General features: G+C 40.3%; 1 protein-coding gene across 2 annotated transcripts in view; it reads right to left on the bottom strand.

The window, feature by feature from the left end:
* The window catches only part of Chrna7 (cholinergic receptor nicotinic alpha 7 subunit), a 104,440-nt gene that overhangs the window by 44,637 nt on the left and 42,056 nt on the right, over positions 1–17,747 (bottom strand). For both annotated transcript variants that reach the window (XM_027921180.2, XM_027921191.2), the window contains exons 3-4: positions 12,216–12,260; positions 2,525–2,634 (exon numbers count right to left, since the gene is read on the bottom strand). In XM_027921180.2, the coding sequence (XP_027776981.1) occupies positions 2,525–2,634; positions 12,216–12,260 (155 nt within the window). The remainder of the gene's footprint in view (positions 1–2,524; positions 2,635–12,215; positions 12,261–17,747) is intronic.

Raw genomic sequence — 17,747 nt, 5'->3', positions numbered from 1 at the left:
ACTACTGTATCTTTGCTCCTTGAAATTCAATTATACAGAACATTTGAGCAACTCTTCCTTAGCCAGAATGGTTGAATCATCAAACTTTTTATATTTGGGAGTTAACAGTTTTACACACAGACATAAAAACCCATCTTTTATAGCCTTATTATAAAATCTATTATTGATTCCAGATGAAGAAAACTGAATTAGGAACTGTGAAACACATTCTTTCTTTTTCAACTGTTAAAATACCCTCTTAATACATATGCCATGACTAAATGTTTATCATTGCCAAGTACCACATTAAACATGCTACAAACACTCATAGAGATTTTCTTCCGAACTCTGTGAAGTTGGCATTTCCTTCACTGTGCAAAGGACAAATGGAATAATCAAAAGTTTTAAAGATGGCACATTTTATGGCTATAATTTACATCCTGATTTGTTCAACCTCAAAGCTTTGTTTATAAGCCGTCGGCCATAGTGCCTGTTACTATCTGAATTGCTACCTCCAAAATTCGTATGTTGAATTCTAAACCCCAGTACCTCAAAATGTGACTTATATTTGTAGATAGGGCCTTTAAAGAGGTAATTAAAAACAATTGAGGTTGTTAGGGTAGTCACTGTCCAATCTGATTGATGTCGTTATAGGAAGAAAAGATTAGGACATAGACAAGCACAGAGGAAGGACCATGTGTAGACACAGGGAGAAGATGGACAGTTGTAACCTGCAGAGAGTGGATCAGAAGAAACCAACTCTGATTGGGCATGGGTTGGGGGTAGCAGGGGGGCTATCAAGAGGTACCACGAAGGAGCCTTATGATAATGGTAAGTTCTGTATCACAATTGTGACTACACAAAGATACACATGATAAAATTTCATGGATTCCCCCCACCCAAATACACCACCCAAATAAATAACAAATGAAATCTGAACAAGCTCTGTGAATTGTGCCAATGTCAATTCTCTGGTTTTGGCATTGTGCTATACTAAAGTAAGACGCCAACATGGGTGAAGGTGGGGTGTAGGGTGCACAGGGCCTCCCTGTACACATATTTGAAACTTACTATGAATCTATAGTTACTTTAAAATAGTTTTAAATTTTTTGTAAGAGAGTAATCCTGCCTACTCCTTGATCTTAGACTTCTGGTCTCTGGAACTGTGTGCAAACAAATGTCTGTTTTTTTAAGCCATCTAGTCTGTGGTACTCTTGTTACAGGAGCCCTAGCAAACTCATACAGACCCTAAGAAAGAGATGACCCAAAGTTCAGCATAAAAGTTCACATGCTTCATCCCCTCAAAAAGGGACTATATACTTTGACGTTGGACAGTTTTCAAAGCTCAGTTGTCCAAACTGTTTTTTTCCTACCTCTAAAATATTAAATATATTTAAGTAGAGTACATAGAGATTATGGGTGTTTTTTAATGAGCATCTTTGCAGTCATCACTTAGGTGAAGAACATTGCCTAGCAGTATCCCAGAAAGTTCCCATTGCCTTTCCCATTACTGTCTTGAACTTTATTTAAGCAGTAGAAAATGCCAGCAACTGAGGAGATATTCTTCTAAAAACAGGTCCAATGATTCAAGGGAAATAAGACCCCCGCAGCAAAAACAGAAAGAATTAAAAGTCCATAAGAAATAGAATTGTTCAGGCTTCTGGAAGGAGCAATATAGGATGAACCTATTAGCTGGCTCAAGGGGGCTCACTAAGTGACCATGGAGGACAGTGATAGATGGTCACACCATTCTCTGAATCCTAAAAAGTCCAGACTCCTTTCTCCCTCCAAATGGAACCAAAGAGGTCTGCCTCATTAGAAAATTTATTTTATCTTAAGATGGTCATCATGTATAAAATAGAAGGGATAGTCTAGATATCTTTATTTGGCTAAGTAGTTTAACAAATAATTTTACTACTCCTAGAAATTTTTCTTGCCTAGATTCTTGCTCTTTAGTCATCTGCTCTCCATAACAAACTGCCTTGACTTATTGACGAATCCTTTGTTTCTTGCCCTCAGGAGAAAAACTAGTAGAATATTATTATACTTTACTTATGTCAAGTGGGCAACATGGGCTGCTTGTTTCTCTGACCAGCTAAAGGCGAGAGTCTTTATTAACTTAGCCACCTTTGCAACAGAGCTCTCCCAATGCAAATGAAGATGACTCCGCCTGGGCATCCCATAGGCACATACCTTCTGCTGTTGATGGCAACCGCTGCCATTCAGAGAGCAAATGTACTCTTACACATGAATGCTTCATACCCAAATATGCAGAGAAAAGGTGTTATGCATCTATAATGCATGACCCCTAAGGTGACTTTGGACAACAAGTGGGAAAACCTGAACTTGCATGTAAACACAGAAAATACCAGCAGGGGGGGACAGAGCTGCTTCTCAAAGTCCTGGTCACTTGCAAAGCTTCATGAGGAGCAATGGTTCCAATTATAGATAGCATATCCAGCATTTCTATAAAATATTCAAATATGCTTGATCGCCACATATATGCAAGCAAAAAATCACTTTTCCTTTTGTCCAGTGTTCTTACCTGTTATAGAGAAGAATGTCTGGTTTCCAAATCTGGCCATCTGGAAAACGAACAGTCTTCACGCCTGGATATTCTGACATATTCCATTGTAAATAGTGATCTGTCCAAGACTGGCACACAGACAATGACATTAGCAGCACTTTGCTTCCTGACCTACTTATATTTCTTGTAAGAGATTATTAGGTATATTCAAAGTGAAAAAGAGTTCCAGTCATTTATATTTACACAAACTGAGTTGCTGTCTATACAATATTAGGCAACTGGGAATTAAATAAATCCTTCCAAAATGATCATGAATAGCATAAAAATCACATTTAAGTTTCTGCTGTCACCATGACCACATTCAGATGGTAACATTAAAGCTAATTCCAACCCACTGCATGCCCTCGAGCCTTCTCTCCCACAGTGATGGGTTCCTTCTAGCCAAATGAATAACTCTTCTGCTTTTCAAGTTTTCATTCTAAGGACATTTTGAAAAAAAAAATTTATTTATTTCAACTGGAATAAAAATCAGGTTGTGGAAATATACACCATTTATTTCCATGAAAACAGTACTGTGCAAATGCATGGGAGACTCTCGGAAATTCTAAGGGCATATTTTTAGATTTGGATTGCTTCAGTTACAACGACATGCTTCTAACACCAGGACCTACCAATGCAAACACTGAGCCTGGACAGTGGGACACTGTCAGGATAGAAGGACACAGGTGAGGAATGTGAAAGTATTTATAGATGCACAAACTCAGGTCCAGGACTTAATTTAGATTCCTGAGTGTCTACTGCACAAACAGAGGAAGGCTCTTGCCTGGGGTTCTCCATCCCAGGACCAGGTGCTAACCTGCCATTCCTATGGCCAAATTCTATTGGGACCATAGAGGTGGAACCCTAGCTCCCCACCAGTGTCATGAAACCAGCACTCTACCCACCATGGCATCTCAAGGATGGCAGGTGTGGACCCAGCAGATACTACAACTGTATCGTAATCAGGCCCCATTCTGTTTTCATTTCCCCTGGGACCACCCATGTTCTAGAAAAGACTTTCCAATATTTAGAAAGGTACGCTATACAACACCTCCAGCTGGAACCAAGGCAGATGTCCCATAATCAAACACTGTTATTTTTGCTCTGAAACTTACTTACATATTTACACTGAGAGATAAATAAATGCTTCAATTGCACATCAATTTCAATTTCATTTCAGACCAAATGAATTTGATGCAAGGTTACAAAAATATCAAGGGAAGAGGGAGAAATGAATTTTCAGAACTGCTGAAATTCAGGAATTATAGATGAGGCATGGTGGGTTTAGAACTATTGACACTGCCAACAGGGGCCCAAGGCCATGTCCCAGACATCTAACCAAACTCTGGGGAGGGCAGGTATATCTGCAAAGGTTATCTGAGAGTTGGAACAATCTGAAGTCAGACAGGAGAAGATACCAAGGTAAATAATATCATTTTACAGTCAGGGACCTCAGAGAATGAGAATATGTTAACAAATATCATTGGGAAGCCTCATCAGGGGTATTTAGGACTGAGAAATACCCTGCTATGGTCTCTAATAAGACAAGGGCTATTGGAGAGGGTATGGGAGGAGAACACTGAGGAAGGGCTGGTCTTGTTCAAGTTGTTTGTCAGGAACATCTGGGTGCCACCAAAGGTGTTTGCTGCAGTCTGATCTTTCTCAGGACCCTTGGCCCTGTGCTCCTCTTTATTTCTCTCCCTGCTCTGGGCACAAAGCTCTTCCATACCAATTTCTATGTTTTCTTTATATCTCACCCTGGGATGTATCTCTGGATTGGTCACTGATTATTATAAAGCCAATTATGGCAACTATTAGTAATGCTAATCAGGGCCCTAGGAATCCAGGAATTGCTCGGAAAGGTTAGCAGAAGTTATAGGCAAGCACAGGTGTGGGAAGCCACTCTGAATGACCACACCTTCCAGTCTTGAATCACTAGGCTCTGACCAATCACTACATTTAGTGGTGACTTGGGCATTGTCCCAGTTCAGATAGCAAGGCAGGTCTTCGGGTATGGGCATCATCCATGGGAGGTGAGCTACACTCACCTATTCCTTTGTAATCCTACCCCTTGCCTCATTTGAATGGCTTCTTCCCAATAAAAGGGTTCAGCACATGTTCCTCTCTCTCTCTTTCCACAGACCCCTAAGGTCAGAGAAGCCGTCGCAGGACCCAAATACAAAGGTATCACTCTGTATGATTATTTCGTGCCAGCCCAGTTCACCTGGAGTGACCGTAAGTGTTTAGTCGTGGAATGCAACACACTGGACTCTTCCATGTGCTAAAACAATGGACAGAAGATGGAAGGAAGACAGGGAAAGAAACTGCTTGGTCAATCAAGCTTAGACCTATCTAAAGGCACCAGGCCAGGCTGCATGCTCCCTCCCCAACACTCCACACCTCCTCCTGCATGTGCACACCCAGCTGTGTATATCCCACAGGTTCCTTACCAGGTGGCAGCACAGCATCACATGCATGCCCGTGTTCACCACAATCCAAGGAGGTCAGCATGATCAAGAGACTAAGTCTCAGAGTACTGTATCTTTGGAAGCAGTCACTGGGTCAGGACTCAATTGCGTTACATGATCTCAAGCAAAGTGATCTCTGCACTGTCTCAGAGCTGGTTCTTCTAACTCAATCTGTATACCGACAAGACAGCCCCCACGAAAGCATGGACTGTATGCTGTCTCTAAAGGTGCTGACCAACTGCTCATGTTGCTCTCCCTTACTTCCAAAGCCAGTCTGGCCCACAGAAAGAAAGGAGGAGCTGCAGGGAGTTTTGGAATCAAACAGACCTGGTCCGTGCCAAGGTTCTGGTACAGTGTTGCTGTGTGAGCTTAAATAGGTGAATCACACTTTCTGAGTGGCAACTCATAGTGTGGCAAGAATGAAATGAGATGATGTGTGCAGCAGCAAGTAAAAATTCTAGTAGTCAAGTGATAAATGATAAAAAAAAAAGACAGAAAGAGACTCCTCCATTATATAAAATCCTAGAGGATGCTTGAACTATAATAACTGAGCTCTGGCCAAAGATGTAGAAGAATGAGGACCAACATAATGCTGGGAACTGGAGCAGGAACCTTCTGCTGCCTTCCATGGGTTTCCTATGAAAGGACATAGAATAAGGCCTGTAAACAGTCTGGTTTCAGATATATGTTGTTTATCCTCTCAAAACATTTGCTTCCAATTAAATGTTAGATCCCTAAGGGGCGAAGCACAGAGCAACATCTCTGTAGACAACCCTTGGCACCCTTTCCATGTGGTGGCACCTGGAAAGCAGCATCAATGAACCTAGAGATGGCAATACTCCCTGATCTTCCCATACAATAGAATATTCTATTCCTTCTCTCCCTCTGGGATTTCTTCTCATTGAGTCTTTAAGAGAAGAGGGTGTGGGATTATAAATGGGATATGCAGCAAACAAGGAGCTGTTGATCTAAAAGGCACAACAGGAGTCTAGATTCTTCCATGATTCTGACACCTGGGCCCTATTAGACCTACCTTGAGGTCACAGGAGACTTTTTGGTGTGTGTGTGTGTGTGCATACAGACCAGCATGGAAATGGAGGGGGGGAGGGAAATTTTCTTTCCTTTAAAAAATATATCTTTTAGTAGAATAAGAAATATTTTGATTTTCCCAATCCTTACAATTTCCTAGGTGCTAGGAGTCTTTTGTGAAAGAGGTCCTCTGGACCACACCTGAGTTTATGCTAATGAAGTGATTTAGGTTTAGGCCTTAGGTAGCTTCATGATGGGGGCTGGTCACCAGAAAGACCAATCATATTATTAAAAGGTGGGAACTTTCAATTTCTTCTCATCCCAACTCCAGGAAGGGGTGGTGGGCTGGAGACTGGGTTATAAAACAAAATTGGGTTATAACAGCAAGGTTCAGAGGACTTCTGATTCAGAGCTATGGACACAGGGATGCATGGGGGATGGCGCACTCAGAGCGGTCCAAGCTCCTCACCCCTCCCCATCCTTTGCCCTATGTCTCTTCCATTTGTGTGTTCCTGAGATACATCCTTCAGAATAAACCAGTAAACTTAAATATTCACCCCAAAACTGTAAGCTGTTCTAGAAGAATGTTGAATCTAAAGTGATGGAGGGTTGTAGAAACACCTGAATGTACAGTCAGGCAGGTGGAAGTACAGGTGTCCTGGGCACCCCACTTGCAGCAAGTGTCTGAAGTGGAGGCAGTCTTGTGGGACTGAGCTCTCAAGCTTGTGGGTTCTGACGCTAATTCAAGGTAGATAGTGTCAGAACTAAATTAAATTGTTCAACATCCAGTTGGTTGTTGCTGTTGAAAAAGATACCACATATTTGGAGTCAGAAAACACCATCCAATCATATTTTTGACAACCCTTCCAATCGACTACTTTGATTGCAAAGAAGGAAAGTGAGCCTCTTTCTATCTCTTGCCTCTGAAACTGCTTTCCCAGTGAGATATAATGATTTAATCACCCCACCCCAATCCTCTGCATGCAATCAAGGTCCTAAGCAGGTCACTGGCTGGCTAAACTATGACCCTGATGTGCTGCGTTTCGATGTGTTAGAGAAAATAAATGCAAAAAATAAAAAGGTAAACATTTTAGAAATAATTTGGTTTACAATCTAACATTCTATGATTGAATGCAATTAGTACCATAATTAGAATTAGGAGGTTAAAAATAGAGAATAAACAAAAGAAGGCTGGGAAATCTAAAGAGAAGAATGAGCAAGATATCAAAAGAAGACAGAGTTTAATGGCTCATATGTCTCTTTAGATACTGAAATGGCTGCTGTCATTTCTTCTCATACATTAAATCAGATTAGGTCTGTTAGACCTCCCAAAGTGATAAAACAGCTACAGAGACCACATACCAACTGCTTCCTCCTAGGAATATGAAGAAGTAAAAAGAGAGATCAGCAACTTCATATTCCTAAGGTTATCCGAATAATCTGAAATTCAGAAAAAAAATCAAGGACAACTGGGAGAAAGGATAATAAAATCAACAAACTTTAGGTAAAAGAGAATTTAATTATTTTTTTATTCTTCTGCCTCTTCCATTTTGCATGTATAGGAAAACTATCATTTGCAGTAAACTAACCTAGAGTTTAAATACCCTAGAGAAAAAGTTACGTGGATTCAGATTTTCAGAACAGGAATTCAGCAACATAAAACTGTGGAAAATAAAAATCCATGGCTCAGAGCCTTTTCCTTGAATCTGTTTACCTCCTGCCCACATTACTACTTTTCCAGGTACTCTGCCCTTTCTGCCTTCAATATCTAGCTTTGGTTCCTGTACATGTCCACTACTCAGGCTGGGTTACGCCAGGCTGATCACTCATGATGAAACCCAAGAACAAGGACCATTTAGAAATGGTCTTGGGGAAGCTTCCAAGCTTGCCCTTGGTTGAGGATCTCTTGCCCAAATCTCCCAAGTCCATGGTGTGACACATAAGAGCACCAGGGCTTCTAGACTGAAGCACCAAGCAGGAGCCGGGGACACAGAGGCACAGGATTGAATCTTGGAACTGTTAAGAGTTGTTTTAAACCCAAGATTCTTGGGATGCCCTAAAAATTTAGTTGGAGTACTTTCACAGTTTCTGCATCACCATTCCAAATTAATGTCATTATTCAGCTTTATAAGTGCACTTGCCATAAGGGAATTGGCTTTCAATATGGCAGGCACCTGAAAAGAAGTATCAATTAATAATGAAATGCTAGTGCTCCCAGATCTTCCTATTTAGAGGAATTTGGGACTTTACCTGTATCCCATTACTATAAAACAGGATTGTTCCCACCTGTGACTTCTTCCATCCTTCCATCAGTCTGTCCCCTGCAATATCTCTAAGAAACCACTTGGTCTTGGTATGTCAAGCTTTTCTACTTTCTTCTGACTTAAAAAAAATTAATTGGCATATAACTGCACATACTTATGGAGTGGAGTGTGATAATTCAACACATGTATACAATGTGTAATGATTAAATCAGAGTAATTAGCATTTCCATATCCTCAAACATTTATCATCTCTTAGTGGTTAACCTTTCCTTAAATGTGTTAATTACACAGCCTGATTGTAAATGGCTGAGAGTGGAAACTGTCTTACATTTTTAGGTGCCCTCACATGGCCTCATTCAGTATCTTCCACATATTAGGTGCTCCCAAAGGTAAGTTGAATAGGTAAAGGAGATTTTTTTTAAATGAAGGTACAGATGGTTCTGCAAATGCAAGTATTAATTAGAAATAAGCTGGGCTTCAAAGAAATTTAAGATCTCTGGTGACATCCTCCAAAGCAAAGATTTTATTTATGGAGCACCTGAACTCAATACAGTAAGTAATAATCCAGTTATATTTTTTCCTGAAAACCAATACACTTTAAAATATTGCCTTATCATATACTCTGCTGAAGACCAATGACTTAGAGCTAAGATAGGTGGGCACCAGAGAGAGAGCTGTCCATGGCACTTATTTTGTAAGAAAAACATCAGTAACAGCTCTGTTCCTTAGAGGGACCAGGGAAAGCATCTGCATCATCTCCCAAGTTGCCAGAGCTTTACCTTATATTGAAGTGTCCCAATGTTATGCAGGTGTTGGCTTTATGTTGTATTGTAATATCTTAGGCCATTCTGGCAAGGCAGTGGGCTAGGAGCTAGGGGTCATAACAGTGAACAAATCTAGCTAGAGCCCTGCTCTCCTGGTGCACACATGCTAGTGGAGGCAAGGCAAGGAACTTGGAGGTTAGGAACAAACACAAGTGAATACAAAATATGTATGATGGTAAGAAGTGCTTTGGAAGAAAAATTGAAGCAATGTAAAGGGAATATAGCGGGGGCTGGTATGTAGATAGGTGGTAGAGCACTAGCCTAGCATGTGAAGGTCCTGGGGTTCAACCCCTAGCGCTGCAAAAGAGTGGGGACAGAGTAGGCTGGAAGTAGCAGGGAGTGTTTGGGGCAATACACAGGAGCTCAGGGAAGACATACTGAAACAGTTGTTTAGGAAGAGACCAATAAGAAGTAAACAAGCAAATCAACTGGTTCTTAAGAACCTTCCAGGCAGAGAGAGCAGTAAATGCAAAGGCCTGGAGGTGGACATGTATTTGGATAACGTATGCATTACTTACATCAAAAGGGCAGGAAACACTGCTAGGAAAGAAGACAGAGAAGATGGGAAAGGAAGGATGGTCTAAGCAGGGAGCAATCAAAGGTGACTTCAAGGCACTTTAGCTCTTAATTTCCACAGGGAGGCAGGACACCCTGGAGAGATGAGCCTGAGAGGCATGTGACTAATACTTCATTGTATCTTAAAGGATCACACAGGCTGCTATGTTGAGAACAGACATCATTAGAGGAGGCAAGCACTGCACAGAAGACTGGCCTGGAGACTCCACAATACGGGAGATGAGACAAGATGCCAGTTTAGACCAGATGTGAAGTGGTTAGATCTTGGATCTGTTTAAAATGTTAAGATGTCAGAATTTGCTAATGAAACAGATGTGAGATCTGAAAGACAAGAGTTAAAGGTGACACTGAGGTTTTTGCATTGTGCAGATGGATAATGGGACAGCCATCTACCCAGACAAGGATGACTGTGGAAAGAGGCATGAATGTGAATGAAGAGAAAGGTAGTGGGGACAACTGTTAAAGGGATGCTCTCAGCAGGTGCCAGAGGATGGGACATGTCCACTGGAGGCAGGGCTAGCCTTCCAGGGTGGAACAAATCATGCATCCCAGGGAAAAGGAGGGAAGCTAGAATAGGTGGGCACAAGAAAAGGGATGGGATGTACCTACTGAAGCATACTGCTTTAAATGCTGCAGGAGAAAACTCCCAAAGACTCCACCCTACTCATTATGGGCAGGTTCTGCAAGAGGTCTCATGCATAGCTTAGTGCACCTCTGGGACACTTAGCAAATGGATTTAAGCAGATCTGTTTTCTCTCTCTCAGCTCTGCATGGCATTCCCACAGACTCACCTGGGAATACCATAGGCCCTCACTTTTATTTCTCCTCCCCACTCCACTTTACAAAGAAAGGCATTCTTCACTTAACTCATCTTGGGAGACTGAACTAAGAACTAACAAAGATTAGCCTGCAGTTGTCTCTGTGTATGAATTACCTTAAAAAACTGAGTGACAAATAATTTAAAAGGTGAGGGGGTAATCCTTTTATTTTTTGCTTTCAATAAAAATGAAGAAAAAACTAATTAAGTTGCCAACTGATGCATTTGATGGAAACAATGTTATTTTGGGCATAAAATCTGGAAGAAGTTCAAAGAATTGAATAATATTTTTTAACAAAAAGTCTTTCATTACCAACTCAAGATGTTCCTGCATCTATTAACAAAATAAGTTAAAGAACTGATGATGACAACTGTATTGTTCTGTTCTCTTGTGTCTAGAAATAAGAGAATCACCTGTGGATACATAAATTAATTTAAAACAAACCCCCATCTTGACACAGACATGAATTTCCAATATAAAAAGTATTGAATATTATGTATTAAAATTTATACCAATAAAAATGTGCCAATAATAATAGCAATATTAAGTCAAATCTGAAGAACTTTTTAAACACTTATGGTCTGAAGGAATAATTTATATGTAAACATTTACATTTAAGAAAAAATGAGTTATAGTGATTAATAAAAGTCTTTCAAATACAAAATTATTTTGCATTATTTATAAAACCCTGCATGAAAAGCATAACAGAAATGCAGATGCAAGGAGAAAAAGAGGATATGTAAAACATTAAACAGCAAAAGAAGGGTTTGCTTGTATTGTTTTTTAAGGGAATGATATGGACACAGAGTTAATTATTATCATTATTATGGTATTAAGATTCCATGTGAAATAAAGACTAACAGTTTTATGTTTGAATTTCAATATTTACAACTTGATGGCATGATATCACCTGTAATTAATTGAATTTAGATTAGCATCATAGATATCAAGTTAAAAATCTAGGAATAGAAAACAAATTGAGTATCCCTTATCCAAAATACTTGGGAACTATTTCAGATTTTGAAGTTTTTTTGAATTTTGGTATATTTGTGTAGATTTTGCTGGTTGAAGATCTCTAACTGAAAAAATCTAAAAACTTGAAGTCCGAAATCTGAAAGAGTTTGAATGTCATGTTCAAAATGTTTCAGATTTCATAGCATTTCAGACTATGGATTTTAGATTAGGGATGCTCAACCTATATAGTCTTTAGAGGTTTTTGCAGAAGTCACTACAGCATGAAATGTGAAGACTTATAGCACAGAAACTCTCAGACTGAGTCAAACATGCATCTCTTGAGGGTACAGAAGACAGGCAGGTGCTGCAGAGCACTAGGGAGTGGCTACAGCACAGGTTGGGACCATCTAAATGCTGCCCTGCATCTTATTATTTTTCTTGCCTGAAGTGGTTTTGAAATGTCCCCAGATCACCCAGTAGTACAATAGAAGCACGCATCAAGCCCTGCTGTTTTTCAGTATTGAATATTCAATGCCAACCTAAAGGACTCTCTAAGCCAGAAATTTATAGTCTGCAGCATGACACCTCCAGCATTCGTTGCTGGCAGGTGTAGAGTCAGGGGTGACAGCCTGGGCTTTTCCTCACAGAACCTCTGCCTTCCCTGCTGATCAAGCACATGCATCCCAGAAGCATGAATAGGCAGACACAGAAGCAAGGATGCCACTGTCTTAACTTACCATTTGCAGCCAAATATTGGTGGTTAAAACTTGGTTCTTCTCATCCTAAAAAAGAAAAAAAAAAAGAAAGAAGAAAAAAGAAAAAAAAGCAGCATAAATACAGCTTATGTACTTTACAAAAGAAGGAATGATACAATTATTCATGTAGAAATTTGACTATTGGGATCATTGTTGTATGTGCAAATTAGAATGCACCAAGCACTTCCAAATCTATGCCAGCAGCATTTCCCCAGAGTTAAGCTTTTCTATTCATTCTGAAGTAATACACATTTATTATAGAGCACTTACAAAGGATGGCAGAGTATAAAGAAGGAAATTAAAATTGGGCAGCCCTACCATCCAGAAATGATGTCTGCTAAGGACTTTGCTATTTATCTTATTTATAATTTACATACTTTAAAAATTGGGTGCAAATTTTAATTTTTAAAGGCAGTTTTATTGCTAGAATTTATGTACTTTTAAACAAATATTCAATGCTTCCCTCCCAAAAAAGCATGGCCCCATGTCAAGCAGCCCCACCCTATGTTGAGAATGCTGTAGCCTATAGCTCTGCCTCATCCCTGTGGGTTTGGGTCTTCTAATATTCTCTACCTGACCAGTCAACATGTCAGGCTCCTGCCATACATCTGCAAAATAAATCCTACACAACTGAGTAAACTAAGGGTTAGGAAAGTGAGGCAACTTTACAAAAAATACACTCACACTGGGATATGTCTGACTCCAGGACCCGTTTTTCTGCATTTCCAAGATACCTTTCTGAATAGGGATCCAGCAAGGCATCAAGTTTGTGCATCAGCCACTGAGCCCAGCACAGTGTATCAACGTTGTTCAAACACCAAGCATCTATTACAGTTTGGATCATAAGTATTCCTCAAAGGCCTGGAGCTTTGGAAGGGTCTAGAGCTTTTAAGAGGTGGGGATCTAGGGACTGGGGTTGTGGCTCAGAGGTAGAGAGTTTGCCTAGCATGTGTGAGGCACTGGGTTCGATTCTCAGCGCCACGTAAACAAATTTAATTTAAAAAATAAAGTTATTGTGTCCATCTACAACTAAAAAAAAAAATTTTTTAAAGAGATGGGGCCTAGTAGGCAGTCTTTAGGTCATTAGGGGATTGCTCTTGAAGGGGGCAGACAGTGGGACTCCAGCCCCTTCCTCTTCCTCTCTTTCAATTCCTGGCAGATCGTGAGCAGGTCTGCTCTGCCACATGCTCCTGCCACAATGAGCTGTCTTGCTACAGTCCTAAAGGAAGAGGCCAACCAATAACAGACAGAAACTTCCAAAACCATGGACCAAAATAAACCTCCTCTTTTTGTAGGCTGATTACTTCAAGTATTATTACAGTGATGGAAAGTGAACTAGCATACCATGTAAAGAAGAGTCTAGTCAAACTTGCCCTTTACAACTGGGATGCAAGCAGTACTTTATCACTGGCCAAGTCCAGCAGGGTCTAGCAAAAAACAATTCACAAAGAGGCAACTGAGCAACTTTTATACAATAGTTATACTAGAATGTTGTTGTTTTAGTATTGAATCCTCTCAACTTCAACCTAAAGGATTCCGTATATTAGCAACTAACACCCTCTCCAGGGAAAGTATTTATTAATGTTAGCGTGAAGACTTGCCTGGAAGCTGAGACCTCAAGTTCCTGTAATAGGAATTACTTGTTCTGGTTCACTAATGGGAAGTCACCAAAAACAGGCCCAATGATTGAAAGCATCTAGCATCTGCCAGGGTGTAGTCCGCAGGCAGGGATGCAAATGAGAACTGAATGCTGCTTCTTATTAAAATAAAAATGTGGTATACAGGTAAGAAGTTGGGAGGGACACTCTGACATATCCATGCCCTTGTGCCCTGCTGCTCACCTGCTGAGTACCTTTGAGGGTGAGATGGGTGGGGTTGGGCAGATACCACAGAGAGGATACTGCTCCCGGTGGACTATATCTCAGAGGGTTCCCAGGACAGGGGATATGCTTAGGAGAAATTGACAGTTCTGTAACAGAGGAAAGACATTTCCTTTTCCAAAACAACACAAGCCAATATATTTTCATGGTAAAAAGTTGTTGAGCTAACAGTTCTCCGTATTCCACACCAGGAGCCATATGTTGAAACTGTACATGTGCTCAGTTCCAGTTCTGTCTCCTATTCCTTAAGCTCTTCAGGACATGAATCTGCTGCCTCAACTTATTAAGCAGCTGTTGTTTTTAATGGACTTAGAATTAGCAAGTTTCCACATTTAGGTGCCTTTTCTTCTTTTAATTGCATTTGTGTCTTCCTCTCCTGAGAGAAAGGCTTCTGCGGTTTGGGAGCTCAATTACTACCAATCTAATTAAAAGGTTTTTTTCTTTCCAGCATTCAAACGGAAACCTCATTAGAGTGACACTGGATTTCTGTGCTGTGTGGCAGCATGGGACCAAAGTATAGCATTTCAATCTGTAATCAACAACAAGCAGCAGCCAGCCACCACCTGACAGCACAGCAATGCCAAGAGGGGCCCTCTGCTGAGGCTCCAAAGGAAGCCCGTTGTAGTCAGAGGGCTCCACTCTCCAAATGCATCTCCTTCCTCCCCTCACTGGCTCAGGGCCGCACCCACAGGGTGACAAGGTCTCACACTTTCTCCCACCTGCAATATGCTGACTCATGCATACACACATATGTGCATACTCACATTTGTCCTCTGCTCACCTCCTCATGGGGCTTTCTGAACACAAATATAATCAGTTCATCCTCTTTCAACTTCACTGAACAAAGAATCAAGTCAAAAATCCCTTACTCAGTGCACAAGCCTTTTCTCTGTGGTCCAGCCAAGTTTTCCTTCATTCATTCGTTTGCTCATTCATTCATTCAACAAATGTTATGAAGCACTTCCTGTTTCAGGCAATATGCTGGCCTGATATGTAATGTGGTAATTGAACACTGTTCCTGAGCTCCTGGAAGATAAAATGGGGGAGCTTGCCAAGGCTCTATTCAGGTGGAAAACAACATCCCACAGGTACCCCAGGGCTGGTAATTAGCAAGCAATGCAGTTTCTGTGTCTTAGCCTGTTTAGGATGTTTTAAAAAACAATATAAACTGAGAGGCTTATAAACAACAGGAATTTATTTATCAGTTTGGAGAATGGAAGTCTGACATCAAGGTGCTGGTATAATTGAATTCTGCTGTCTGGTGAGGGCCTGCTTCATGGTTCATAAGTGGTGGTCTTCTGCCTGTGTCTTTACATGGTGAAAGGGGTGAAATCAGCTTTCTGGAGTCTCTTTTATAAGGGGACTAGTCCAATCTGGGAGGGAGCCATTCTCAGGACTGAATTACTTCCCATGGACCCCACCCCCAATATCACCTTGTGGCTTAGGATTTCAACATATGAATGGGGAGGGCACAAATATTCAGACCATAGCACTCTTAAAATTGTTTTCAGTAATTCCAGATCAACCATCTGGCTATTACTGCCCTGTCCACACTGAGTAGGACAGCAATGAAAAATTAGAGACGATGTGGGCCAAAGGATCTCTGGGTCTAATCTCAGTTACCCAGCCAGTAGGCACTTGTAGTCTTTGGGCTTCAATCTTCTCTCCTTGGAAATGAGAATATTAACAGCTGCTTTATGTGCCTCCTATAGCCAGTGGTATTAAGGGTAGCACCACTCAATCCATGAAATGTCACTCAGCATTAGCAGCTGTCCCTGTGCAGCTGCTTGCCCATGGATCTCCCTGAAGAACATGCTCCTGCCTGCCTTGAGGACTCAGGAGAAGCCTATCATGGAAGCAAAGAAGGTCAGTGTGGCACCGTACCCCAGAGTCAAGTGGCCTGACTCTCCTCACTCTTTTTTAGATTGAGCACTTCACTGAAGAGCACACTTTGATTTATATGAACACACTTTTTTAAAAAATCAATATTTCTGAATAATTGTGTATCTTATTTAAGTACAACTGTTCTGATGATGTGTAATGTGCTATCTTGCATTCTTATAGCAGGTATTCTCTTGGAAGTTAAGGAAAGAATTATTCAACATTATTTCACTGCTTTCTTTGCTTTTGAGTAGATGCTGAGGAAAACAAAACAAAACAAAATATGTAACACTAGATCTAACCATGTCTAAATTCTTGCTTGCAGGGAAGACCACTGGATGATATAAATTCACATTTTTGTAGCACTGTATAGTTTATAACAAGGATGGCTTCTTTTATCCAATTTAATCTTTACACCAACCATATTTTATCCTAGTTTTACAGAATAATAAACTGAGAGTCTATGATTTTTTTCTGTGTCAGCAACATATTAAGTCTGACAAAAGACTGATAGAGTAAGAAATAAACTCCTACAAATCAATAAGAATAAAGGCAGACAATCCAACAGAAAAAAAATGGGCAAAAGATGAACAAGCACTTTACTAAACAGAATTTCTATGATAACCTGAACAGGGCATGGCTAACCATTAAACAGAGTTTTTATTCTTGTAAATGTCATACATACATGGACACGCATGTGCACAATGTGTAACTCACTTTGGCCTAGTGGCATCTCAGCAAAGCTGGAAATATTGTTTTTTCTCATTTAATCATGAGAATTACTAATTTTATTTGCCTCTGTTCTGTTTGAATGCTTTGTTGTAAGCATATATTACCTTTATAATCGAAGGGAAAAGGGGACGCTTAAATAATCAATTGTGGAACAAAACAAAATAAACTCCTGGCTTTTATATTCAAAAGTAAAAGCTGAGATCCAGCCTCTTATTCTTCTAGCTGGATGATTGTGTTCTGAACCACGATTTCATCCTGACACTTATGCCATAACCATGGGCACTTTGATTATGATAATGGAAAAAAAGTTTTCTTTGGTATTTGTTCAGAGCAGAAGTTCTCAAAGCACAGGCTGGGAACCTCTGGGTTTCTGAGATGAGGGCAGAACGGTTGTTTTTGATCAGTGACTCAAAACTTTTCTCATTGGGACTCGGGATGTAGTTCTGTGGTGGAGGGCATGCTTAGCATGCATGAGGCCTAGGTTTGATCCAGAACACAAAAAAAAAAGAAAGACAGAAATAAAGGGAAAGAAAGAAATTCAGAGAAAGAAAGAAAAAAAGGAAGGAAGGAAGGAAGGAAGGAAAGTTTTCTCATAGGAAATTGTTTCCTTCTTTCTCCCTCCTTCCTCATGAGCACTGCTTGGAGTTCTGCACGGCCAACAGAACACAGTAGATCAGCAGTAAAAGCAAATAAGAAAGTCTAGCTACCTTTTATTAAGTAAGGCATTAAGGAGATTTGCAAACTAATAAAACAATTTCCTCTTCATGTAAATGTGTTATGTTGGGAAAATATAGTGTCTTTTTCATAAAATACTTTTCCTGTTAGCATGAGTTTATTGTCTTTTTAAATGGATAAACTTCAAAAAGTTTTCTTAGTTTTAATTTCTGACTTGATAAATATTGATAGATGTATACAAAATTTGGGGCATTCTCAATAACCTTTAAGAAAGTAAAGGAGTCCTGAAACCTAGAAGTTTCAGAGTCACTGGCATAGATATTGGCATTCCTGACACCCTGGTTCT

The sequence above is a fragment of the Marmota flaviventris genome, chromosome 2, assembly GCF_047511675.1.
Source record: "Marmota flaviventris isolate mMarFla1 chromosome 2, mMarFla1.hap1, whole genome shotgun sequence".
Classification (NCBI taxonomy): domain Eukaryota; kingdom Metazoa; phylum Chordata; class Mammalia; order Rodentia; family Sciuridae; genus Marmota; species Marmota flaviventris.
Note: the sequence above shows the minus strand (reverse complement) of the source record. Positions and strands in the feature narration are given on the sequence as shown.